This window comes from Ahaetulla prasina, chromosome 2, assembly GCF_028640845.1.
Source record: "Ahaetulla prasina isolate Xishuangbanna chromosome 2, ASM2864084v1, whole genome shotgun sequence".
NCBI lineage: Eukaryota > Metazoa > Chordata > Lepidosauria > Squamata > Colubridae > Ahaetulla > Ahaetulla prasina.
The window spans coordinates 182,762,453-182,789,492 of NC_080540.1; the positions used below are offsets into that span (position 1 = coordinate 182,762,453).

At 41.3% G+C, this 27,040-nt stretch overlaps 1 protein-coding gene across 3 annotated transcripts in view; it reads right to left on the bottom strand.

Annotated features, from left to right (window-relative positions):
- Positions 1–8,387: 8,387 nt before the first annotated feature.
- PRKCSH (protein kinase C substrate 80K-H) overlaps positions 8,388–27,040 on the bottom strand; it is a 57,104-nt gene continuing 38,451 nt past the window's right edge. For all 3 annotated transcript variants that reach the window (XM_058169650.1, XM_058169651.1, XM_058169652.1), the window contains exons 13-18: positions 18,351–18,420; positions 12,640–12,729; positions 11,980–12,054; positions 11,021–11,120; positions 9,160–9,296; positions 8,388–8,934 (exon numbers count right to left, since the gene is read on the bottom strand). In XM_058169650.1, the coding sequence (XP_058025633.1) occupies positions 9,165–9,296; positions 11,021–11,120; positions 11,980–12,054; positions 12,640–12,729; positions 18,351–18,420 (467 nt within the window). In that variant the 3' untranslated portion in view covers positions 8,388–8,934; positions 9,160–9,164. The remainder of the gene's footprint in view (positions 8,935–9,159; positions 9,297–11,020; positions 11,121–11,979; positions 12,055–12,639; positions 12,730–18,350; positions 18,421–27,040) is intronic.

Below are 27,040 nucleotides of genomic sequence, written 5' to 3' on the forward strand. Positions count from 1 at the left end.
CCTTCAGATGAGCATAGCTGCAGCAGGTCAGTTTGGTTCTGGGACGTTGTGGGATTCTTTCCCAAATTGTCTTGTCTTGAAAGGAAGGGCTGTGTGCTGGAAGGCACTGCTTTCTTTCTAACCCACCTCTCTCTTTCCATACAGTTTGAATAGATCTCAGTGGAATGTTTGTCAGTTGCCCTTTCCAGATACACTATTGCAACCCCAGACTAATTCTGATTTTCGAACTTTCGGATTGAAATTTGGACTTTAACATGGATTTGGATGTCTCTTTTAATGCCCACATTTATTTTGCTTGATGAATGTAAACCCCTTCCCACAATAGAACCTTTCTTGATTGTCTGGGGAAGGGGGCTCAAAATAATTCCCAGGTCTACTGCCCTTTGTATAGGAAAGGAAGAAAATGCTGATGTGAGAAGACATTGTGATGCAGCATGTTCAGTAAAAGGCATCGTTCGTTGTTCCTTGCACTTCCCAAATGAATTATTAGCAGGTTGTGGTGCAGACAGTGGTAAGATCTAACTAGCTACTAACATATTCCCAATTTAGTTAGAATTTTGTAACCAGGATGCATCCTTTTTAGGGTTCCATCCCCCTTAAATTAATATTTCCTTCTGTCCAAATTAACCAAACACAATCCCCAGCTCTGAAACGGTGCATACCTTCAACTAGATTTAGAGCCATTATGTAGTGGCTGATCATTCCCAAGAAAGAATATATTCCTCAGTGCCAATCATCTCTGTAAGCAACACTGCACTTTAGCATCATGGACTACCACAACTGAGACTTTGACCTGATGCCCACCCAATGCTAGCTGATGTGCAGGACTCTTAGATGAAGGGATCCAATTTCTCTTCTATGCTGTAAAGCAATTGTGGAGCAATCAGACCATAAGAAGGCCTTGCGATTCCCATGCTTTAAGATTTCTCTCAGGGGACTTCTCTTTTCTTCGTGGCAGCAATAAATCTTCTAGTCCTTTGAGATGAACACTCCTGCTTGGGCTCTTGGCCTTTTTTGCAGTCTGAGGCAGCATGGGCTGCTGGTTATAGTACAGGCCAGCATGATTACCTTGTGCTTATCTCACAGTTAGGTGGGCTACTTAAGACTACCTTTCTGGTCCTTGCCAAAGACACGCTTCATGTCTTCTTGTCAGACATCTAGCTTTCAGCCTGATTTTCTTTCTCTAATTTTAACCTGACGGCATGTGCGCTCCTCTGTACTTTGATACTGGACCACATAGACATCTGGGTGTGTATGTGCATGTTTGGGCAGATGTGGGAAAGAGAGGCAGCAATCCTATATCCATGTTGCAAACATACTGACCTAGTCAAGATTTTGGGGCAGCCAATAATGTAGCTATGAGTTCCTGCTGGGTGGATCCTTTTCCTGAAAACACCAGAGTATCACACCTTCAGAATCTGCCTGTCAAAACGCATGCACCTTGGATCCTTGGCACTAATGACTACCTGCAAAAAAAACACAGAGCAAGAGATTCAGGTGCTTTGACATGGCTGGGGTGATAGTGTGCCCACACATCTATCCAATGGGATTTTAAAATAGATTCGTATTATGGAAGCCTAAATCTTCCAAGTAACCTCCCATTCTAGTCTTGCTTTCAGTTATTTGAAGATGAATCACTATCACAAATGATAAACTCCTTCCCAATCTCACATCCTGGCAAGGGATGATTCCCCAAAATTAATGAAGGGATTGTCTCTAATGACACTCCTTTTTCTTTTTTTTTTAAATAGAGCTAACTCTGTAGAACTTTGAACAGAGACTCCTGTCCAGAAGGCCATTCTTTTTCTCTATCTCATTAACCTAAAACACTTTTGTCAGGGTGAAGCTAAAGCAAACTCGCCCCACCCCTACCTTTTAATCGTTCTGTGTGGGGTGATGCTTTTTAACAGAAAGCCAGAATGATGCAAAGGTTGTTTTTTTAAAAAAGAAAAAAAATGGGCTGTTTCAATAATTACCACCTGGGCTTTGTCTTATCATCTTTGGGTTGGAGGATGCTTTCCTGGTAGGTCCTCGTGCTGAATGTATTCTCAGTGACCTCATAATAAATTGAGACAAACACTGGAGGGTGTCATCCTATAGTATGCAAGTTTTCCTGCGATAACAAAGTGCTGTGGCAGGCTAGATGTCAAGGGGCAGAAGTGAGACTTTTCTTCCTCGCTGTCAACAAACCATTTTTCAACCTTGGCTGTAGGTAGGTGGGGAAGAAAGGCAGAGGGCTTTTTCTCAGAACAGTGCTCTGTCATGTTAGCCAGCTTCTGTTTGTTTGTTTAAAAGCAGGAAGCTGAAAAAATTGAGTTTTTAGCCTGCCTGGCTGCCATAAATGCTGAATAAATACTTTTGTTGGAGTTTTAACCATTTCTTCAGATTATTTGTTTCTCAAATTAAGCCAAAAGAATCCAGAAAGATTTTTTAAAATGTCAGATGGTTTCTCTGTAGGGCTGCTGCTTAAAAAACTGTTTTTGTTTATGGCCATCTCCCTTTAGATTGGAGCCTTGAAGTGGGATGAATCTATTTGTACAGGTTGTACTCCAGTGACACCCAGGTCTACCTTCCTTTCCCCTTCTTCCTTCCCACATGCTGAAGGGAATGAGAATTTCTCTTAAAATCTAATTGTAAAGGGGGATGAAATTGTGGTTGCCTTCCCCAAGGCATCTCTTTGGATCTCTGTTAACAAACACATCCTGAAAATGCACATGACCTAATTTCCATTTTTATTTATTTATTTATTTTGGTTGGCTAAAAACAATGAGTCATCGATAGCACTCGAGCAAGGGACTTTATTTTCGTTTGCTCTCAAAGGAAAAATGAAAAAAATGAACAACATTTAAAAGACGAACTTAATGATAATTAAACATTTTAGCATTAGTTCGAGTTTTAATTGTTTAATGATTTAGAAATTAGTTTAGGATTTCTTGATTTTTTGACAATAAATGTGTTCACTTGTGTTTTGTAAGAGTCTGTGGCAGCTTCTGTTTGCGATAAAATGAGAAAAAGAACAAAAAAAACTGGCACCATTAACTCTTGTATCTTTTTGCGAATTTTAGCTTCTTGTAGTTTTAACTTATTGTTAACTTAAATATTTATTACTGCCTTGTAAGAATACATTTGTGTATATTTATGTTCTCATCAGAGTTGCAAGTTAAAAGGGAAATATTTTTAATTTGCTGAAAATAATTATTCCTTATTTATTTATTAAATAACAAACAAAATTGAAACAATACTAAAAGCTTAAATGACAGGCTCTCCACCAGGGCAAAGTGCACAGAGGTAAACATTTTAAAAACAATCTACTAATGTGGCATATACAGCAAAATCTATAGACAAGTTTGTTTTGTTGTCTTGTTGGAAAAAAACACATTTTGAGTTCATTCTATTAGAAGGTGATGGGGTGGGTGGGAAGGGAACGTGTAGCTTGTCATTTTTTCTATTCTTGTATTCTGTACCCTCTGGCCTTCACATGCTGCCACTCAGCATCCCTCCCACATGTTAACAAAAATTATTTCAGTGACAATTTGCGTTTTTATTTTAAATATTTTAAGCAAGCATCACAGGCAACTGATTTATTTTTTTTAATGTAAAGGACATTCCTAACCTTTTCTGGCTCTGATTCACTGAGATCCTTAAGCACAAAGGGAAATTTGTTTTGGTTAGATGACATGGATAGCACCTTGTGTTAAATTCTGTAGATATTTATTTGGGGAAAAGGCCTATTGAATTCACAATACTTTGCATATGAAGAGTAGAACTGAAACAATTTTAAACATGCATTTCCTCCTTATGGATAATGTAGTAAGTGATTTTTCAAAATACTAGGCCACTCATTAAGGGTACTTGAAGTATACAAGCAGTTCTTGGCTGCCATGTATGGCCCTTATTATTGGAATCAATGAACTGTTTTGCTAAAGTCCCAGGTAACAATTTGAGAAAAGAATTACACTAAATTATTCTGAACAAAGAGAAACACATTGAAAATCAATCTTTCCAGCTTATTTTGATTTCTTCCCTACCACATGGATGATTTAAAATCATGCAATAATTAAGGGGGGGGGAAACCCCAGGCATGGAAAAGACCCCCTTGGGCATCTGCTTTATGTGCAGGAAATGGGGCCTGTGGCCAAAGTAGTCAAGGTCTCATATATTTCCAAGGCAAAGAGATTCTGTATCAGTCCAGATTTCAAAAAAAAGTGCAAGAGGCCTTGGAAGCCATGCTATATTTTTTCTAAACAGATGTCCATGATTTAAAGATAATCCTCTAACAAAAAAAACTAGGCCAAAAATAGGTTATCTAACTTTTGTACCATATTCTTATCAACACTGAGATTTACTGAGAAACTATTCCATTCTAAAGGGTTATGTGGCTTGAGAAACCCCCCCCCCACTAAACAGTGTTCCAATAGTTAAAAGTAGATTTCCTAATTGCTGGGGGGGGGGGAAGTTGGACATTAAAGCAGATTTGAAAGTTTGCATAATAAAGCCCTGAAAAAAAATAATACCGTAGCATATTCCTTGTTTTTAACTAGAAAGTGGGCTGTAAGAATGCACTTTTTTCCTCCATTTAGTCAGTTTCATGTCTGATTAAAAACATCTTTATTAATAGTTATTTGTTACAACTAAACCACTTCAGTCTTCTGGAGAACTCAGCTCAGAAATCAGTTAAAGACCACTTATCTGATTTTTCAGCCAAATGACAGGACTGTTAGTATGTCTGAACCAGATGGGTTATTGTTAAAAGTATTGACAAATACTGGCTTCTGCAAATCCTAAATTATGGCTGTTTTGCATTCAGATAGGACAGAAAAGCAAATGGTTTGGTTAAAGAAATAATTGGCACTCTGGGAATTTACTGTACCCCCAAACATAAGCCACTACCTTTTGAAGCCACTGCGCGGCTCCACAAAAGAGGTGCAGAACAGCCCTTCCTGCAGATGTTGGACACTCCCACTATCCTTGATACAGCAGTTGGTCAGGTTGTCAGTTCACCTGGAAGCTCAATTCCTGCCCAGGTTCCAATGTGATGAATAGGCTCGGACATGCTCTCCACTCTCTTAGTGAGAAATGGCCATAGCTGATTCATGGCATGTGTTCTAATTAGCACATATGCAGAAATAGTAGTCATTGTTTAAGATGAAACCTGCAGTGCCATATAGATAGCAAACACAGACCTGCTTTATGTATCATATTGCCAATTTTTAATGTGTAACAATGGAAGCCTTTTTGCTTTTCATCTGGACAACAGACTACTGAAGAATGGCACATAAAACAGGTGCTTTGCATAGCAGGGAGTACTTTACAAAAGGATTTTTATTATAAAAATGTGCATTACAACCATAACTGCATTCTCATTCAAGAAGGGATGGTGTTTCTCAGTGTACCTCAAGCAATAGCCATTTATGCAACTAACCAGTCTCAGAAGGGAATGGCTAAGACTAAACCTCTATGTCTGGTGCCTTAGAGATGATCAGAATAGGAACGGTTGCCTCTTTTAAGACTTGGCACAAATGAGGCATGGTATTTTCAGGTTGTTCTCAAAAATAACGTCACAACCATAGAGCACTTGCCTTGTCCCTATTTTTCAAGATGCCTCAATACCTAAGGCTAGACCTTGAAAACAAGGAAGATGTGAAATGGATATCTGGACATAAACAAAACACAGCCTTTTAAAGATTTCTTTGCCATCCCTTGAAATTACTTCTGTGCTTAAAGAGCTGTTATGAACTGGAGCCACCAAGTCAAGCTGCATAACTTGGCATTCACAGCTACTAATAGCAGGAGCTTTGCCACCAGTTTCAGCTGTGTGAACCGCCTGCTTTGCCTTTGGTCAGATCCTACTAAATGTCTAATCCTGCAACCTTATCCTGCATTGCAACAAGGGCATTTAGTGGCAAACCAAATTCTCTTTTAGGATCTGTTGATTACCAAACAGCTACAGCAATCTAGCCTTTTCAAGTGTATTTTTTTCAAGTAGCAATAAGTGCTAGTGTAAGTTTACTAAGAAGTGAAGTGGCTTGATTAAGGATTGAATGAGGGCAGGGAGGAAATTAAAGCACTTTGCCTGGTGGCATCAGAGCAAGAAGGGCTCATGAGATGTCCTTACTGTTTGCCAGTGGTGGGTCAGGGTGCAACATTGAAGGTAGCAGAGGGTTAAAAGAATTGTCTGTTGTCATGGCGAGTTCCTAATAACTTTTACATGCCCCTTAGCCTCCCACCAATGTATTTAGTCATGGGGTATGGCAGGGCTCAGGGGAAAAAAAGGATAGGTCTGGAGTACCTGCCCCCAGAGCTCCTTGAAGCTTCATATGGATTGGGACAGTTTTTAAAAATATATTTAAAAAAATGAGAGTCAGTTGATGTGGGAAAGGTTTAAAAATTGTAAAAAATAAAAATAAAAATGACACTTTGCATTTAGTTTAGACTATTTATTACTGGGATTTCAGGCACGGTGGCTGTATGAAACTTTTACATGGAATTGTTTAATTATTTGTACTTTTCATGCCAGAAAATAAAAAGTTCAGAATCTTATGAGTCTGTGTCTTATATTGAAGGGAATTCCAGGAACCTCCATGCAGTTGTACTTCCACACAGCACTGACCTGTGCAGATTGCCCCTTACTTTTACTTGGAACAGAAAAATAAACCATGTGCTTTCTGGGGTTTATCCTCTATGCTTGAAGACTAAAAACAAATAATGGCTTGCTTAATATACAGAACTACATCAGAGCCTGCGGTTACTCCAGGGCTGCAAATGTAAGCAGGTGTGGAAAAGCATCTACTATATCACAAACAGCAAACTTGGCTAAATTTTAAGACTGGTTCTCCAATCTGCAATCCTGTTAACATTGCTTTCCTCTGAAATTTCTGCCTCTGTAAGGCGCATTCTTAAGGATGGAGCTCAAAAGTGCCAGTGTGGTTAAGGCATTAGGCTATAAACGGGGTGACTTAGTTCGAGTCTCACATTAGATACAAATCCAGCAGGGGTGATCCTGGGCTAGTCACTCTCTCAGTCTGAGAAAGCAGGCAAGGGCAGACACTTCCAAAATATTACTAAGAAATCTGCAGACACTTGTCCAGGCAGCCACCAGGAATCAAATCTGATTCAAAGGCACAAGAAAAAAATGTGCAAATTGATCAGTGTGATTGGTGTATTATATAAAAACCACAATACTGAGTTAAATCCACAAATCCTGGTTAAAACAATGGAAGTCCTGATGGTGTCGCACAATCCAAATATCTCTGTTGTAAAGTAAACCTGGTGTTCTAGTAGCATTGGTGATGACAAGATAAAAATCTCTGTATCCTGGATCAGGGATAGTGGTTCTTCGGGCTACAGAAATATGTCTTCCGATTATAAGTATCTCATTTTGGCAACCAAGGATTACCCTCTAATTTTCTCAAATACTATAGTAATAAAGCGGCCTTCAGAGATGGTAATTTAAGCTTTACCCCTTGCCTATCCGAAGGGAGGTAGAACTCACACATTTCTGGGAAGAAATACCTCCCAAATATAATTTGTAGGAGCCTTACCATTCTCTGCTAATCAGAAACTGGTTCAAATGAACACATATACATAAGTCATATCTAAACCTGCTGGTACCTTTCAGATATGTAATCCCCTATTACTTGCCTTGCTGGCTAGGGCAGAAAAAGATTCAAAATATCTAGAGGACACCTAGTCATGTGCCTTTGACATCAGTTGACATCAGTTGTTTCGATTTAATGGCTGCTCTCCCCATCAATAGAAAATGCCACATAACCTAAGAAATGACAGAGCATTTTCCTCACTCAAATATCATCCAATATGCTCAACGTAACCTCACAGAATTTCCTTTCTTCCCAACCCACCACTCCAGCAGAGATCTGAAGGCATATAGTAAAATGTAATCCTCATCACCAGAGGGCCTTTTGTGAGAAGGCTGCCTGCCTCCCCCCCACCCCCCTTCCCCATCCAGTCCCAGAAAGCAGCAGATGCTTTTTTGAAGAAGGGTTCAGATGAAAAACAATGGGGCTGGGAGAGAAAGAGCCTCGGGTTTTGTTATGGAAATGGTTGGGCTTCCACAGCAATCAAGGAGAGCAGGTGAAAGGCACCAGGTTTTTCCTCCCCTCCCCCCTTTATCAACAGAGGAAGCCTAGAAGAGCTGGGGAGGTCTTCATCCTCAAGGACCCTGGGGGTGGGCGGAGAAGAGGCTGGTCTGTGGCTGCAACCCATGTCCCCAATCCCCATTAATGCTTTTAGGCAATTTCAGGGGAGGGAGAGGCGATGTGTTTGTACAGCTGATACCAGCTGCCCTAAACAGGCCCTGTTTAGGCCATAGCACTTTAATGTAACCCAGCTCACCACCCACCTTCAATTTCAGAAAAAAAGACAAGACAGAAAGGACTCTTTCTTTATTTGATGGGAATGTGGGGGGGGTTTTCCCAGGAAAAACAGCAGATAAAAAACAGATGGTGATTTTTGTCCCCTCTTCTTGTTTCACCTGTCCAAAGTTTCAGACTCAGTGGAAAAATCACCACTGAGTGATTTTCAGAAGAAGGCCAGCAGGGAAAAGCTTCAGGTAGATAGTTTTGAGGTCTCTCCACTATGAATGAGAAGTAAATGCATCTCCTTCACAAAAGCATCAAATTTTGGAGTGGAGGAAGCTTTCTGCCAGCAGAAAAAAGGCCCAGGTAGTTGTGCAATCCTAAGTGGATGTGTTTAGGGCAGACAATATTTGGTCACAACTGGAAAAAGATTTGTGTCCCAGTAGCTGACAGGAAAAATGAAAGTTCAAACCGCAAAGTCCACTGGGCCAGAGTAACAATAACTGCTGGAATTCATGAAGAGCGCATCTTGAGGCAAACCGTGTGGTGAATTTTACAAAATTGCCTGGAATCATATGAATTAGAATCTGGCTTCTCTGGCAGGGATGCTTGTATACAGCTGCAAGAAAGTGGTACACAGGAGAATGAGTCAGGAAGACAAAGATGGAAACAACAACAATCCTTTTTCAATACAATATTTGAACTGAAGGGCTTAGTATTGAAAGGTGACACTTCACCCAAATGCCCTTGAAGGAAGATGAATATTATTTGAAACATGTTTGTCCTTTCATGATTCCTCCCAGCTATTAAGCAAAGAATATGAGTCTAAGCTGATGCAACTCACCTGTCTCAGAGCTCATCGTGGCCGAGATCTTTTGGCTCATGGCAAGCTGCTGGGGTTACAAACTCCATTGAATACTCACAGCGGCTGGGCTCTGTTGTGGATGTGATAATTGTCTCCTTGCCACATGAAAGTTTTACCTTAGTAGGAGAAAAATCAGAGCAAATGCCATTGCCTCTTAAACCTTACTGTAATTGAAGCCAGCAATTAAAGAAGAGATCGATTCCCTACTTCTCCAACAAGATACTACAGACAGTATAAGTAAAGAAAGCTAGTTCAGTATCTTTGGGCCAGTCATTCTAACTTAGCCCAACTCACCGCACAGGGTTGTTGTTGTGGGGAAAATAGGAGGAGGAAGGAGTATTAGGTATGTTTGCTGCCATGAGTTGTATATGGTAAGGATGAGATAAAAATCTAAAGTAAACTAGCCTCAGACTATCAGCACACATTTGAAATTAAATTTAAGATTCCACTTGAAGCACCCACAATGTCTGAAGGCAAGCTGTTTCACTGGTTAATTGTTCTCACTATTTGGAAGTTTCTCCTTAATTCCAGGTTGCTTCTCTCCTTGATTAGTTTCCATCCATTGTTTCTTGTCCTGCCCTCTGGTGCCTTTGAAAATAAGATGACCGTCTCTTATTTGTGACAGTCCCTCAAATACTGGAATACTGTATCATGTCACCCCCCCCCCCAGTCCTTCTTTTCTCTAGACCAGCCAAAACCAAATCCTCCAACCGTTTTTCATGTTTTTGTCTCCAGGCCTTCAATCAACTTAGTTGCTCTTCTTTGCACATTTTTTTAGTAATGTAGTGACCAAAATTGGATGCAGTATTCCAAGTGAGGTCTTACTAAAAATTTATAAAGTAGTACTAATACTTCATCTGATTTTGACTCTATGCCTCTGTGTATACAACCAAGGATTGTATTAGCGTTTTTGGCTGCTGCCATATACTGCTGGCTCATATTTAAGTGATCGTCCACTAGGACTCCATTCTTACCAGTATAGTTCTTATTATTTCTTATAGAGAAAAATTACTTGGTTCCAAATCTTCATCAAGCAATACTGAAAGAATGTAAAAAAGGTTCAACTTTTCCAGCCTGCACCATTTCAGACACCAGGGGTTGTATGTTGGTTTGAAAATATGTCCTCAAAAGACCTCTCCGCTTTGAAGCAAAAACTAGCATGTGACAGAGATAACTGTGCTGAGTTTTGTCATGACGTGTTATTTTTATGTTCTTAGCAAGGAAATATTCAGAAATTTATAAATGTACAAGTCCCATGTCCACCTCTTTACAACTCAAGATGAAAATTGCCCACTAAAAGAAGATTTGTCTCCCACATTCCAGTATGTGCAAAACAGCACATAATCTATTAGCAAACAAGCAAAATTGCTGATTCAGCTTTTGACAAGGTGAAAAATATATCTGTGCTGCACCAAACTGCTATGAAGGAAGGGGGAAGGGATAATCCCCAAGCTGGAGACCAGTCCAATCCAGAACTTAACATAAAACTCCTAATCTGTTTAATTTTTCAATTACTACTGCAAGGAAGACATGCTCCCCTCTTCCATCTTCACTGCCCAACTCTTCTAGCTGGTTTTCTGTATATCTGCCAGCCCAGACACCGTCACTCATTTTCCACCATGTTCCAGCAGCATATTTAATGCTGACTTCACTGCAAGTGTACACAGTCCTTTCCTCTATCGGATCTGGAGATGACCTCTTGGAGGCCTTCTTGGAGGTACAACATTTGATGGAATTCAGAATTCTAAAGTCTATGAAAGTCAATATTCTTCCAAGACTACAACTATTTGCTTTCCATAAAGATTAGCTGTATCCATTTTGCCCCATGGAAAGAACTCACCGTTGTAGATCGATTGGGGCCCTGCCAACAGCCTGTGCCATGCTCATATTTCATGATGCTGAATTTGTTATCATCTGAACCAGCCCAGGATCCCCATGTACTAGAAAGAAAGAAAGGTAGTCAGTGCACCAATGAATTCTTGCCAACCTAATCCAGGCAGTTCAATGAAGAAAAGCAGGCACAACTCATTTCAAAACCACTTTAAAGTCAGCCATTTCAAGGTCCAGAAGAAAATTTGAGGTGCATACACACACTGCTCTTCCCTCTATCAAGGGAGGTCGGGTCATGAGAAGTAACCCTTTAGAGATAGAAAAGCCTGAAGATAAGATATTTTAAAAGTTTCACAACAGGTTTAGTGAATGACTCTTTTTCAGTTTAATGGAGAAGAATTTAATCCTGATACCACAGGTAGTTCTCATTTAGCAATCACAATTGGGATAAGCAACTTGGTTGTTAAGTGAAGCAGTCATTAAATGAAACTGTGACTGTCTTATGACCTTCCTTCAGCTGTCCTTTGCTTTACAGATCTATGAAGATTGTGAATGCAAAGTCTAGTAGCCTGGCAGCCGGCAGGATGGAAGGATGAGTCAATCTTGAGCCAGTGAGACTTGAACTGCCAAACTGCTGGCAGCCGGCAGCCAGCAGGAGTAGCCTGCAGCCTACATTCTAACCACTGCGCCACCACAGCTCTTGTACCCTTCTTTTTCAAAGGTTGGGTTACGGATGAAAGGAGGATCATAGTTTGATACACTTAGATTAGGGTTTGATGTACTTAGGGACTTCAGGGCAGAAGCAAAACCCAAACTAGAGGCTTTCTAATTCATTGCTCAGCCTTTTGACCGCTATACCGGATCACTTCTCAGTTTCATTCAGGAAGCAAATGACCTCTGGTTGCTATGAGTAGCATGGATGCCATACCCTCAATCCTCAAAGGGTATAACAGCATCAAAGTCTCTTACCCAAGGCTAGTCTCTGAGCCGCCATGCTTAGGTTTTTGAGACACTCTGTTAAAGGGGCAGAGGCGATAAATATATCTAGAAAAAAGGAATAAGCAAAAAAGAAATGACTGTCATGCCTTGCGTGGTGATTTCCATATCTCTCACAGTAAGCAAATTCCCTTCTATGAGCATGATCACCTTTAGCTTATTTGTCCTGGGACTTTCTTCTTTCCCCATCTCAGAATTAGGCAAATAGCAGGAGTTAGCCACTGTTAATATTTGCATAAAACAACTGCCAATAAAAGCCAATAAAACTGAGGTTGTGAATTGCTTTTATAATGCTTTGCTAGATGACCAGATAAGCTGCATCCTTGATTATCCTGCAAACATTTCCAGAATTGGTGAAAGCTAGGCAACAAATTTTGTATATGCCTGGGTATAGATAGGGCATCTCAATTTCATCAAAATACAACTTTGATCTAGTAGAAGCACTGAATCAGCTCAATAATCCCATATGAATAACTATTTACTATACTACAAAAGAACTGCAGCTGATAAAAAGTTACTACATTCTGCATTGCTTGAGGGAAATATATAATCAAGAGATACAAATGTAGCTGAACTGGAGACTGAGATCACGCTCAACAGAAACACAATTCAATATAAAGAAATAGGACCTACTCATTAGTAGTGAGTTCATAGCACTGGCCATACAAATAAGAAAATTCTCCATTTGGACCAAAATCAAAGGAAATTTCTTTTTCTAGATTCCTAGAAAAACACATAAAATAGAGGAAAAGACACTATTAAAGAAAAAAATGAATACATAAAAAACACGACATATTGCTAAACTATGGAATATTTGTAGGCCCATTTAACAGAATATGGTATGATTTTTTCCCAAAAGTCCAGTTCCAAATCCTTTCCAAATCAAATCTCCTTGATATCTGACTCCTTCAAAACAATGCTGAAGCTGTATTCAGAGGGTAGCTGGCCTTTATAGATACCCAACTGTTTAAAGTAAAACAAAAGTAGCTGGAGAGGAAAGAAAATAAGCCCCTGGCAGACTTCAGCTTTAAGGAGGGAATTCATAGTATGTGAATGGGCTCAGGGGAACTGGAGGTGGGGAGGGCAAAGAACAGGAAGTGGGGGGCGAGAAATTGCCACCATCAAGAAAAGCTTTTGTGAAATATGTGTATTTTGAAGGAAGATGGAAGGCAAGCAGAGGAGTGGGAAAATGAAAGATGCAACAGATCACTTGTAACTTGCTGCATTTGACCAAATTGAGAGGAAGGGGACACACTTCCTCAACCTGAGCCAAATCCACAATCTGCCTAGGGTACTGACCAATCTGGTACAACTTTTCAAGAACAGCACCCTGAGTTGAGCCATCAACATTAAAGTGCACAGAGAGGGAGCAGCAGCTTCTTCAGTTGAGCAGCAGCTTCTTCAGTTCATCCATGATTGGGCCTCAAGCATGAACATGGGTCTTGCCCATTCACCCCAACACCCACAGAATGGTAAAAGGCAGGCTTTACCTGCATCGATGATCAATGCCCTTTTTACTCAAAGTCTCCCTTTAGGACTACCTTTTCTGCGTTGTAAAATTCCAGGCAATGTCTAGATCAAGGATCACCAACCGGTGGTCCATGAGAAAATTTTGGTGGTCCGTGGAGAAATCTTCGTATTTTTGCCGGTGCACCCTGGTAGAGGAACTGTTCCAGGGTGATCAATGGGCCAGTCCTGAGTGTGACTACTACAGCTCTGAAATATGAGACCGGACGTGGAGGGCTGGAAATCTCTGCCCTGGGGTGGCACGGAGCGCAGCCCTCTCCATCCAGAATGAAATAATGGTGCTGTTGCCGCAGCGGGGGAGGGGCAGCACAAGTGGGCCGAAGCAGCAATTGCGATGGCTGGAAGCTGTGGGAGCGAAGCACTACTTGAACTTGCGCAGCATCAGCATTCCGCCTCGATATATTTGCATCAGCCAGTGGCGCAAATCAGCCCTTGTCTCCTGCCACTCGGGATTCGGAGCGGTAAACGGTGTCTGGTCCAGGGAGCAGCCGGATTTTGCTCTCCATTGCGGACGTCAGACCGGCCCCCTGCAAGCTCTCATCTCTCGAGGAGCCCGGCTAAAGTTTTCCATGCTGCTTCAGCAAGCGCTCCTCGAGAGACAAGAGCTTGCAGGGGTCCGGTGTGGCGTCTACAATGGAGAGCAAAATCCGGCTGCTCCTGAGGCAGAATGCTGATGCCACGCAAGTTCAAGCAGTGCTTTGCTCCCACACTTCTTCCGGCCCTTGTTGGTGCTCCATGCACCTCAGTCTCTCAGGGAGATGCTTGACCTTCTCTCAGCCCCAAGACACTGGCTGGCCTATGAGATGAGAGAAAGAGAATGAGAGAGAGAGAGACAAAATGAAAGAGAGAGAATGAGAAAGAGAGAGAGAGAGAAAGAGAGAGAATGAGAGGGAAAGAATGAGAATCAGAATGAGAGAGAATGAGACAGAGAAAGAGACAGAATGAAAGAGAGAATCAGAGAGAGAATGAGAGAGACAGAATGAAAGAGAAACAGAGAGAGAGCGCAAATGAGAGAGAATGAGTGGGAGAGAGAGAAAAAGAGAGAATGAGAGAGAAAGAGTGGGCGAGAGAGGGGAAAGAGAGAAAGAGAGAGGAGGGAGAGTGCCATCCCGTCAGTGGCGCGCTGGATTCATATTAGTGGTCCGCGGGATTTAAAATTATGAACTTGGTGGTCCCTGAGGTCCAAAATGTTGGAGATCCCGGCTCTAGATGGCAACAAGAAGATAGAGCTTTTAATAACAGCCGCAAGACTTTTGATTGCTCAGTATTGGAAGAAAGAAGAATTACCTACAATTGAAGAATGGACACTCAAAGTATCAAATCTGGCAGAGATGGCAAAAATCTCCGCTTACTTGAAAGACTATACACTAGAAAAATATATTTTAGAATGGAAAATGTGGATTGATTATATTCAAAATAAGTATCAGATAAAAAAATATCGAATAGCATATGAGTAAATTTAGGAAATATTTTGTATTAGATATATTTTTGAAGGAGAGGGGAATTGAGAGTGTGACTAAGTGTGGTGTGACTAGAGATTATAATTTAGGAATTATTTTAGATTATGATTGTTAGTTTTGATACCCTGCATTTTGTTCTGGGAAGTCGGGGTGGGGGTGGGGGTAAGGGGAGGGAATTGGGGGTTTGGTAGAGATGGAGTGATGGTTAATGTACAGGGATTATTGAAGATGTATAAATATAATTAATGTAGGGTCGGGTCTGCCCAGTTACCATTTTAGAACGGTGGGGAGGGAGAAAAGAGAGAGTAGGAGGTAGGAAAGAGGAGAAGAGGAAGGAAGAGGGGTAGAAGAGGGAGAAGGAAGGTGTAGGGTGGAGGGAGGAGAGGATGTAGATAAGAGAAGGAGAGGAAGGTCTGGAAAGTAGAAGAAGGTAGAAGAGGGAAGAGTGTTAAAAAGGGGGGTGGTGACTGGGCAAGCCCGACTAATTGTATATAACTGTACATTGGATGAATTATTTGATATGATTGTAAAAATAAAACTTTTTATAAAAAAAAAAAAAGAAGAAGATAGAGCTTTTCTGAATCTTTCTGCTTTCATATAGTGGTCATCTGGATTTATTTGTTTGTTTGTTTGTTCATTTATTTAGCAGCTCAGATCTTATAGCCTGATCTTTGCCAAGAAGCTGACTTCTTTGTTTCTTGCCCTTATCATCTGTGTGCAGACCCGTGGGACCCTACAGAGCAGAAAGAAGGCAAGTTGGGGAGGCTAAATCCCATGGTTACCGCCCTGTCACCAAGGCTACCCCTAATTACAGGTCTCTCTCCCGGGCACACAGATGGATGCAAAGCTCTTTGTCTGATTGAAGACCTGCCCTTAGCTAATGCTTGGCCCCAGTTAGATGGAAAGAGCTTTCAGGAAGAAGGAAGCATTTTCCTCTTCCCTGGGCAAAACTAATTCTGCTCTTCATTCTTCAGAAGCCTGATACAGTATCCTTCCATTCCGCTGTATTATACACCCAAGCCAAACTGGCAAGAGACTGCTCCTGGTGCACATATGGATTCTTTAACCAAGTCTTGAGGGAAGAGGCTTCAACCTCTCTGCCAGCAGCAGCCCCACCTGTCCTAGGAAACAGGAGCATGCCTGTGCTGGGAGGCTAACAATCAACTCTGAAGAAAAAAGGGTTGGTAATCTAAAAAGTGAGTTCCAGGGATCCAAATTCCAGGGGGAGGATAGGGAAGAGTGTCTTTCATTCTCCAAAGAAAAAAATTGTTTTGAAAAGTGACACCAACAAAACAGGTCTCAGCTGCTTCTCACAGCTTCCATTAACTGCATGTTTAGCTAACGGATCCTCTGTGCCCCTCCTGTCCCCTTAAAAGCTTTCCTGAGACCTCCCAGGGGGTGAGGAGGGGCAGGTTGTGCTTGCAGCTACAGCTAAATTATGGCTAGATGGAAATCACCCCCTCTACAGTCAATTTTAAAGGACTTCAATTAAGGCTCTTGCTTTGCACCTGCCATTGCAAGTCATTTTCTCCCCAAGGTCATGATCCAGCATCTTACTTGCACTACCTCAGATGACAAAATGCTCTCCCTTAACTCCTTCAACCATTGTATCTTTGACATTTAAATAGAACTGCAGGAAAAAGAGTTCTAGCCTAGTATTCTCCTTGACACGCTAGTTTTCTCTGTGCAGGGGAAGAGACTTAGGTATGAATGCCTACTGCTAATGGAAGCAACAGTGGCTTTCATATGACTTTTATAAACTTGGGAATGGAAATTATAGAAACAGAAACTGCTACTGCAGGAACTGAAAGTCCATACCCCCAAGTGCTTCACAGATCTAGGTCAACTAAGATTCAGCAATGGAGAGCTCTATTTGGATACCCCCCCCCCTTTTGATGGAGACAAAGCAATCTGCATCTCTTGGCTTAAAGAGCCCATGTATTTCTGAGTGGAGATATACTGGGCACCAAACATAAATATCTGCAAGGGTATGATGAGGAAAGGATGATTTGTGCAAGAGAGGCTCCCAACAGCTTATGCTGGCTGGAGGCAACTATATTTAAGATGCATATAAATTACAGAAAGTTGATGTACAGGATCCATCCTTCTCCAGTGACATTTCACTATAGAAACTTACCTAAACAGTCATTTCTCACTGTGCAATTTTTGTTAGAAATTATACAACATACAGTTTTATGGGTAAAGAAAACTTTTAAAAATTAACCAGAAAGGACTCACTGGTTGCATTGATCACTATTTAAATTTGAACAAATCTGTATTCAGATTGAACATACACAAAATTGTTCTCAAGCTAAAATGGGAAAGAGCTTTGAAATTAAAAGCACAGCGAGAATGGCTACATTCAGAGGATCCAATATATCTTGTATTATGTTTCTCAGGAGGAGGAAGAATCTCCCAAATTAAGACTCCCCCCAATAGCTAAAAATGAAGTGTCTGTCACCAGGGTCAACTAAACTAAGCATGCCGAGGTCTCCCATCTGCTCCCTGAAACAACCCTCCCAGTCTAAGAGCTCAGGAGTGGTGTGATTACTGCAATAATTATGTATGCAATCAATAGAAGACAGCTTGAAATTTATTTCTGGCTTCCATCCTTTACCCTCCCCCACTTGAGACCTGGGGAGAAAAAGATGTGAGTCGAATGACAAAATAGCACCCATCCCTCCAGAGCAAATCATTTCATCTTTATGGAAAATTCAAATGGAATATACAAGTTAAGACACATCAAGATAGCAAGAAACAATAGGACTAACATCAGGACTACGAAAGGACTATTAAAAACCAGTTTGTTGTTCTAATGTTCTTAGGCTCACTCACCCATTCACCCCCAGGATAGAATTCATGTTGATATTTTAAGCCCATGAACCTTCTCATACCATCCTGCTAGGTTCCCAGATTAAAAAATGGCACCTCCCCATCGAGATTAAGAATAGGGGAATGGAAATACAAAGGGAAGGAGCCCTTTGGTCCAGATCTCTAGAAAAGGTTATGAAAAGAAGATGGCTTTCTCAGTTGTCCACAAGCAAATGGACAATCTCCTTTTGGATTCCTGGAATCAGCCAGGAGCTACAAACGCCAGAAACTAGTAGGAAGCAATGTGAAACTAATTCTGTCTAATTTCTTATAGGAAAAACTGCCATATTCAGAACTGCTCAAAAACTTAATGGGTCAGAAGACTGGTCCTGCATTGGTGGGTGTCATTGAAGAAGACATGGGTATCTATTATTAAGGGACTGACTGCCAGGAGGTTAAGATGCATCAGGAGCCCATTCATACACTCATATTCACAGAAGTCACCACCTAGTTGAACAGTCACAGTTTTTCTCTCCAAAGTCCTACCTGATTGATTCCTCCATTTCTTTCAAGGACTTCTCTACTTCTTCAAATTGTTCTCGGGCCTTTTGGGCAGCTGGAAGACAGGTAAAAATTATGACTGGCTGAAAAATTGAATAAAATTATTATGTGCTTTTCCATATAATTCCCTTCTAGGCAGTAGTATTGGGGCCTGGTTAAATCACCATACTGTATTCCTATTTCACAAAAAGCATTAGTGGGGGGGGGGGGGAAAATGGACAAAAACAAAAGCATTTTCATAACAAGTCCGCAAGATGCCCTATTTCCATTTTCAGTTATTTGTTCTTCTTCCTATCTAAACCAGTTAAGCATCATAGCCAGCTGGAAGAATAGGCAGTATTCATCCCATTTCATAGTGGACAGATTTCACAGTGGACAACTGAAGCTGGGAAAACAGCTCTGTCATTTTGGTGAATGGGCAAATCTGACTCAAGATCATTTACTTATGTGGTTAGTATCTCCTTTGCAAGTTTATTCCTCTTTAGCCTTTCCAAACTTAATGCTTTTAGATCTAGCCTTAAACTGCATGATTAAGACATAGTTCCAAGCATCATAAGCTCTTTGGGAATTGCTTTGCATGATTAAAATGCAAGCAAAAAAGAAAAAACAAATGATTTAAATTTCTTCTCTTCACATTACTGATTTTTTGTCCAAAGAACAAAGACATAATATAATAATAGATTTGCTACTCTGATTCAACCTATTAATAACTATGTGAAAGGACCATTTCCTTCTTATTGCAAATCAAGAGCTGACCAAATTCCTTACTTTTGGGATACAGGTTAAGAGAAACATGGGGAATTCTGGCCATCTCTGCCCTTGAGAGAAGAGAACGAAGCTATGGAGAAAAGTAATGGGATGTGCTTTAGCATTCAAAGAAATGTATTGACCTTACAACTATAGGTTAACGGTTTTTTCATTTCACTTCTGCATTATTGGTATCTGATGATTCTTCAAGTCAAACAAAATTTTGATTCAACAAAATTAAAATCTAAAATAATTTTTCTAAGTTGAATACATAGTATTCTAACTACTTTAAGAAATTATGTCTCATTGGCTTTTCTTCTTCTCCCTGCCCAAATTCTTACAAATTCCATACTTCGTTATCTTATAGATGGGTTTAAGCAGACAGCTTTATTAGGCCATCTCTATGCAGCACATAAGAAATTATACTTTGTCAGTAATAAACAAGAATGAACTACATTGTAAAAATTGTACTAACTGTCTTTACTTTGGCTGTGAACCGCCCTGAGTCCTTTGGGAGAAGGACGGTATAGAAATTGAAATAATAAATAAATAAATAAATACATGACATCATCATCAAGGAACACAGTAAACAAAAATGTCATTAGACTGAAAACCTAGGAAAAGTTCTTCCCTCTCAATGTAGTTTGAAATTGGGGCACCACCACTGAAAACCCTGCAGTTTGAATCAGTTTCTGTTACTTTTGATGACAGGAAGACCTGGATAAATTAGCTGAAGTGGATTTAATATATGAGAAGACTCATATATTGTGATCCTCCAAACATTTCAGCTATTAAAGCTAATAAAAATATTTTGAATGGTGCTTCGAAATGAATTGAAAACCAGCATACAGGAAGTATTCCCATCCTCCTCAGTAATCTAACTGCTGTATTTTTTTCAGCTCCACTTGTAAATAGAATCCAACAGTAATGTTAAATATAATACATTCCAGGAAATCAAACAAGATGTTACTATTGTAGAAACTGGATAATTGCAGCATCTTTATTCTTTACAATCACCCCATGTGCCATTATGTACTTCCAAAATAATGTTGTGGTGTTAGATTGCAGATCCATTTAGCAGAAACCTGTCTGCTAAAATCTCCTAGGGAGAAAAAGATGTTGGATGCCTAGTACCAATTTTATAACTCGGATATTTATTTGCCTAACCTTTCAGTTTAAAGCAGGGGTCACCAACCTTTCGGAGCTCAGGGACCACTAAATTCGTAATTTAAAATCCTGTGGACCACTAATATGATCTGCCTAATGACTGGGTGGCTGGGTGTGGCAAGATGGTCATGTGACTGGATGGGCGTGGCCAACTCACTGTCACTCATGTTGAGGGGAACCTTGCCAGCCTCTACTTGCCACTCCTTACTTGCCCGCCTGGGCTCTTTAGGGCCCCAATGGAAAGCAGTTGTTGGAGCTAAGCAGCCACCACAAGAAAGAGTTGGCAAAACAGCTCAGTACAAATTTGATCTGACTGAGAAGGAGGCTCAGCAGAAGCACCTCACTGAGGACTACGAGCATAGGTTTTCCAAGCAGAGGAAGACCTGCGAGAGTGCAAGGCCAGGTACCGGCGCCCGGCAGCTCAGTGGGCTGAGATGGTCAGCTAGTTCCAGGTCATGATGCAGTCCCACTGGAACAAGGCCCTCTGGCTCTTCACCACCAGCAGTGCTTCCCTCCAGCCTCTGCCCAAAGCCCCGCACCAGGAGGCTGAAGCAGACCCCAAATTGGAATTTCTGCCCTCCTCCAACCCACACAAAAAGACCCCGAAGGGGGAGACTCTTTGCAGCAACACAAATGTTCATTGCACATATCCGGCCCAGGGGCCTTAGTTTGAGGACTCCTGATTTAGTGCAATATAAAAAAATGCAAATAATTTTTCTGGGGATCACCAAAATTTTCTCACAAACCACCAGTGGTCCACGGACCACCAGTTGGTGACCACTGGTTTAAAATAAAATAGAACTCCCCCATCTCTCCCCCTCCCCACCCATATGTATTCTTAGTCAGCATCAATACAAAGTATTTATGTAACCAATACTTGTGTTATTTTTCCAGAAGAGAAGAATTCGTCATCTCATCCTGGATATACTAACACTATCTACTGTAGCGACTCCCAAACCTTTGGGCACCAGGGACTAGTTCTGTGGGAAAAAAAAATTTCCGTGGAAGTGTGTGTGTATGTGTATGTGTGTGAGTATGTTTGCATGCTACCTAGAACCTGCAAATGCTCAGATGAAGCTTTGCTCACTTGCCCGGCCCAGTTCCTAATGGGCTGCAGATTGGTATCAGTCTGCTGCCCGGGGGTTGTGGACCCCTGATCTAGTGGATATTAGGAGAAGCAACAAGCTTAATAATCATCAGTCATGAGCCAGTGGCCAAAAGATAATATTTCAAGAAGTCAGAGACTAAGATTAGGATTTCATACAGGACCAGTAATGGAGATTTTCAATCCCCTGAAACAAAATGTTATATGCAAAAAGGCCAAAGGTATCGCCAAATCAAAATTTAACTGAACTGTAATTCTGGATATGTGCATTTTACTCTGCTCTACTCTACTTACAGAATCCAACTATTTTCATTCAGAACAAAAATAAAAACAAAACTGGTTTTTCATTTCAATTCTATTTGGTGCAGGTAGGCTCCCCATTATCTTCCCAGAAAGCCAGACGGATGAAAACTAGAGCAAACCTATTGCTGATATCAAAATGCATCACGTGAAGCTGAGGATGGTATTTCTTAGCTTCCAATGCTAAATCAACACATGGTGACAATTCTCCACTTCCACTCAGGTTGAAACTAGAAGCAGAAGACTTGTTTTAAACTGATGGAGTCACATTAAGCAACCAGCTCCCACTACTGATTGCTCTTTGCCTCCTGGATATGTGAGACTTGAGAAAGAATGCATCTGCTTAAAAACGCTAATGGCATTAGCTATATAGGTGCCACACATCAGAATGCAAAGTGCAGACGTGCTTTGGGCTTTCTACTTCATTTTATTATAGCTACAAAACTGCTTTTTTGTTTTATCTGATATATTTTGACAAGCTCTGTCTTATAGCACTTGTGAGAACTTGATTGGACAGGCTTTGGAAGAACTGAGCAAGGCCAATATTTTGAGGAACAATAAAGACAAATATTTTTATCTGTTTGGAAAAAGCCAGGGAGGGAAGGTAAAAAATTCCACTAGAAATACTCAACCCTTTCCAGAGCAATAACATTTACATGAAACTTAAGTCCTGTGCTGAAATGGAGTCAATTAACCATCAATCGGTCAATTTATTGTTCTGACCACTAGTCATAAAATAAAACCTGCACAACTGTGGCCAAACATTAATAAAATACATCAAAATGTACAGAAATCAGTAAAAACATTAAATCAGTGCTATTACAGCAAGTAAACTATTAGATAACTTTAGGAACTTTTGATACAATATTTTCTCTATTTAGCAGCAGCCCGTGCAAATTGCTGATTTTCATAGCATTGTCTCCTTGTCATTGAAATGGAATCTCTTCAAGGAAAAATCATATAGGATGGGGAGCAGAATGAATCCAACATTTCGTGGCTCAAAAAATTAAAACATTATAGCTATGAGTATGAATTTCAGCTCTAGTCAGAAAGCGGTCTGGGGAAATTCAGAAGAATGGAAGAGTGGCTATGATACTGCAACACACATCTAGTTGAACATATGCATAGCTGGCAAGTTTTATTTTTAGACACAGGTAAAGCTAACAGCTCTTCTGCCCTTTCCAGGGAGGTGACTCAGCTTTTCCTGCTTGGTCTCCCTAAAACAGCAGATATGGCCAAGAAATACATCAATTTAAGGTATTTTTATCCCACTTTCAAAGGCACATGACAGCTTACAGAAACCAATGAAGAACACACACACACACACACACACACACAAAATCCAAGTAAGCTTAACATACTACCAGCCGTTGACCACTCAAAAAAGTGAAAAAATCAGTTAACACCAGGACCTCCTGAAACAGCAAGGCCTTACAACTTCTTCACATGGCCAGGGACACCAAAAATGGGTCATGGGAATAAACCCAACTGAGGCATCAGTTCCGAAGGCATGCTGGGCGGAAAATATATGATTTGCCTTAGTATCTTCTAATTAAATGATCCCCCCCAAAAAATAAATCTATCCAAAGGTGGAGAATGACTGCGTGGGATTAATGGGAACTAAGGTTCAAAATATCTGGAATATATCAGCTACTATCAGCTACTATTTATGCTACAAGTCAAAACAGACATTTTGTCAAATTGAGAAAGTCTTTCTACCCCTTTTTCAACTGACCTTCCAGGAGGCTAAATGCAGTAATTCAAGTTATAACAATATAAAATCCTTTATATAACATTGCAAGAATGGACCCAGGACAGCATCTCTGTTTAGTTTACAGTAATTTAGCATAATATCCAGCTGGATGACAACACTTAGCTTGCTGGCTGTTCTCAAACCCCAAAGCAGAGTCAGATTTGCCTGATAATGGATAAGAGGCCACTATGAAAAATCAGTTCTATGTACAGGAGTGGGAAATTGTTAAAATCCCAGAAGGCAATGGAAAATCACTCAAATGCAGAAGAAAACTATATAAAACTTTGTGAATTCAACATGCTTGAGCTTGAATTGGAATATTTTTACAATACTATACCTATTTATACCTGTTTATGACCTGTTCTGTACATTCTGTTCTCCTTGAATCTAGAATGCTTGTCCCCAAAGAACTTGTCTATTCAGTCCCTCTCTTTCATACCATCCACCCATTGCTCTTCTGAGCCAACCCTTTCCCACAGTAGGAATTATGTGGAAGAAAAAAAGAATGTGCAAAGAAGAATGATCAGCAAGTATAGACTGCCTGCTTCAGGGGCAAACAAATCATGGGCTGTATCAGTGATGGCGATAGTATCACCAAGTGTCTGGGTGGAGATCAGAAATAGGAATTGCTCAGGGGCGTGCGTGCAACAGAGAATGTAGTTGCAGTTTCTTCAGATTACTGCCGGCAAGTCTTCAGGTTACTGCCGCACATGCGCTGATCAGCTGGCCAGTGCACATGCTCATGCCGGAAAATGGAAGATCAGCTCTTCTGGTTTCCGGCACTGATGGAAGCACAAAGGCCATCTGATCATTGCATATGCATGTGCACCATAAACCCAGGAGAGGAACGGGTGACACTGCACGTGTCAGGCGACATGGCTCTGTTGTGGCTCTCGCTCCCAAACCTGGCCCCATGCCCGAAAGTGCCTTGGAGCCGGGCCTGCTGCCAGAAAGTTACTCGAAGCCGGGCCTGCTGCCAGAAAGTGATTTGGACAGTGAGGGGGAAGGGCCATCAGGACTTACCTCGGAAGCACCGGCCTCCCTGGATCAGTTCCAGGAGCCAGAAGCAGGCCAAGCGAAAGAGATAACGAGGCCTCCTTCTCCTGACTCTTCCCCCACAGGCCACGCCTGCAGACCCAGCTGACAGCAATCAGGCTTGGCTCAATCCCAGGTTTCATAGGCAGGAGAGAAGAGAACAACAGAAGCAGGGGAGGGGCAGGCCTAGGAAGTGCTGAGTCATGGAGCCACACCCCACAGGATATAAAAGGCAGCAAGAGCTGGTGTGTCTCTTTGTATCAGGCAAATCCACAGATTGACTAGAGCTGAAGGTTGTGACTCACCAGCGTCTTGGCAGCCAACGAGAGCTCTTGACAGACGCTGGCTCTTTTGCTGCCAAAGCTGATTAGAGCCGGCTAATTAAGCCATCGTTCGGACGGAGGCGAGGAGGACATAACAGGCTCCGTGTACCACTTCAGGCATGCGTACATAGGATCACCATCACGGGGCCACATCATATGATCCCACTACTGCAGGAGTAATCCCAGATTAATCCCCACCCTTATCAGGGGTGGGATTCTACCAGTTCGGACCGGTTCCGGTGAGCTGGTAGCTCTGACGATCAGCTGGGAGTGAACTGATTCTCCCCAAAGATCAGATGGGCCCATCAGCGCTATTTTTCTACCTTTATTTTCTCAGCTGATTCGTGCAGCAGAGCAGATTGCTGTGCCTCAGCTGTGTTTCTCCTCCGAAGAAACACGGAAGTGAATACTTCTTCAAACTACACACGTGCGCCCATGCGTGCGATCACCGAACCGGTTGTTAAACTGAGAGGATCCCACCACAGACCCTTATCCCCAAGTTCGTATCACTTAAAGGTAGAGGTAAAATGTTGAACAAATTTCCATTAAAAATGGAAATTAAAAAAAAACATGTTCAGGCTTACCACGCTTTTTCCATTCAGCACCCTCTCCCTAGGGGTAGTGAAAAAAGGCCACAAATTCCATCTTGTGCCTTTTAGTGATGGTATTATATCAACACTCCCCAGTGGCCCTGGAAACCTGGAAAAATATTTTTAAAATTATTGTGGCTGGTGGCAAATAGTTATCTGATCATGATAACGCCTATAGACTGGAGCTACGATGGCTCACGTGGTAAGACGACGAGCTTGCACACTGCTGAGGTCAGCGGCTCGATTCCCATGAGCGAATAAACCATGGAGGGAGAAGAAAGGAGCCTCCCCTGATTGCCTACTGGCATTCAGGCATCCCGCGGGTAAAAGATAACGTCACCCAAAAAATTCCTTTCACAGAGGCAGCCAGCCACCTTTGTGATCCCTGGCTAACGCATGCCATACACTAAAACAAACAAACAAACAAACAAACAAACAAACAAAAGTGCCTCTAGAAGCTCTATTAAAGAAGAATTACTCTTGAAAAGCAGATCGGAGAGTTACTTCTATAGCCTCTTTCAAACCATATTAATTACGCAGAGTCATTATTTGGAGACACAACTCTGTGCCAAGGGAACTAGAAATGGCTCCAACAAATCCCCTGTTCTATCTTAGCATAAACATTTTGAGAGGACTGGGGTGCCCTCTAAAGGCACTGAGATGCTTGAAGCTTTGTGCAAATGTAATGCATTAACTTCCCAACTGCCCTTCAAAAATAATCATTTTCTCTTGGATTCTTATTTTATCATTCTGAGGTTCGTTCCCTCATATACATCACTTTCTCCAATATTTTTGAAACTCTTATCATCAACTTTAATATTCTGGGCTGGCCTCACCAAAAGCTGACTATTGCCCCGATTGTGATAGTTCCTTATTTACTTATTTATTCATCAAAATGCCACCCATCTCATGGTTCAGGCAACTGATTAATTAAACTTGAAAATTGGATGGTAGTACAAAAAACAAAACAAAAAAATTAATAGATTTGAGAAATGGACTGAAAGCAATAGAAAGAAATGTGAAAGAAAGAAGTACAAGTCCTCCACTAAGGAAACAAAAATCAAATGCACACATATAGGATGGAGATACAAGGTTGATTGTGGTACTTCTGAAAAAGGTCTCCCTATACCCATTTACTGAAAACTGAACATGAGTCAGCACTGTGAGATGGCTGTAAAGAAATGATAAATTTAAATTTCTTCAACCAAAGTACAGCTTCCAGGCAACAGCTGATTTGTTGTTGTTGTTGTTGTTAGTTGCGAAGTCATGTCCAACCCATCGCGACCCCACGGACAACATTCCTCCAGGCTTTCTTGCCTGTTACCATCCTCTGGAATCCATTTAAGCTCATGCCTACTGCTTCAGTGACTCCATCCAGCCACCTCATTCTCTGTCGTCCTCTTCTTCTTTTGCTCTCAATCTTTCCCAGCATGAGGCTCTTCTCCAGTGAGTCCTTCCTTCTCATTAGGTGGCCAAAATATTTGAGTTTCATCTTCAGGACCTGGCCTCCTTAAGAGCAGTCAGGGTTGATCTCCTCTAGGACTGACTGGTTTGATCGCCTTGCAGTCCAAGGGACTCGCAGGAATCTTCTCCAGCACCATTGTTCAAAGGCCTCAATTCTTTGGCACTCAGTCTTTCTTATGGTCCAACTTTCA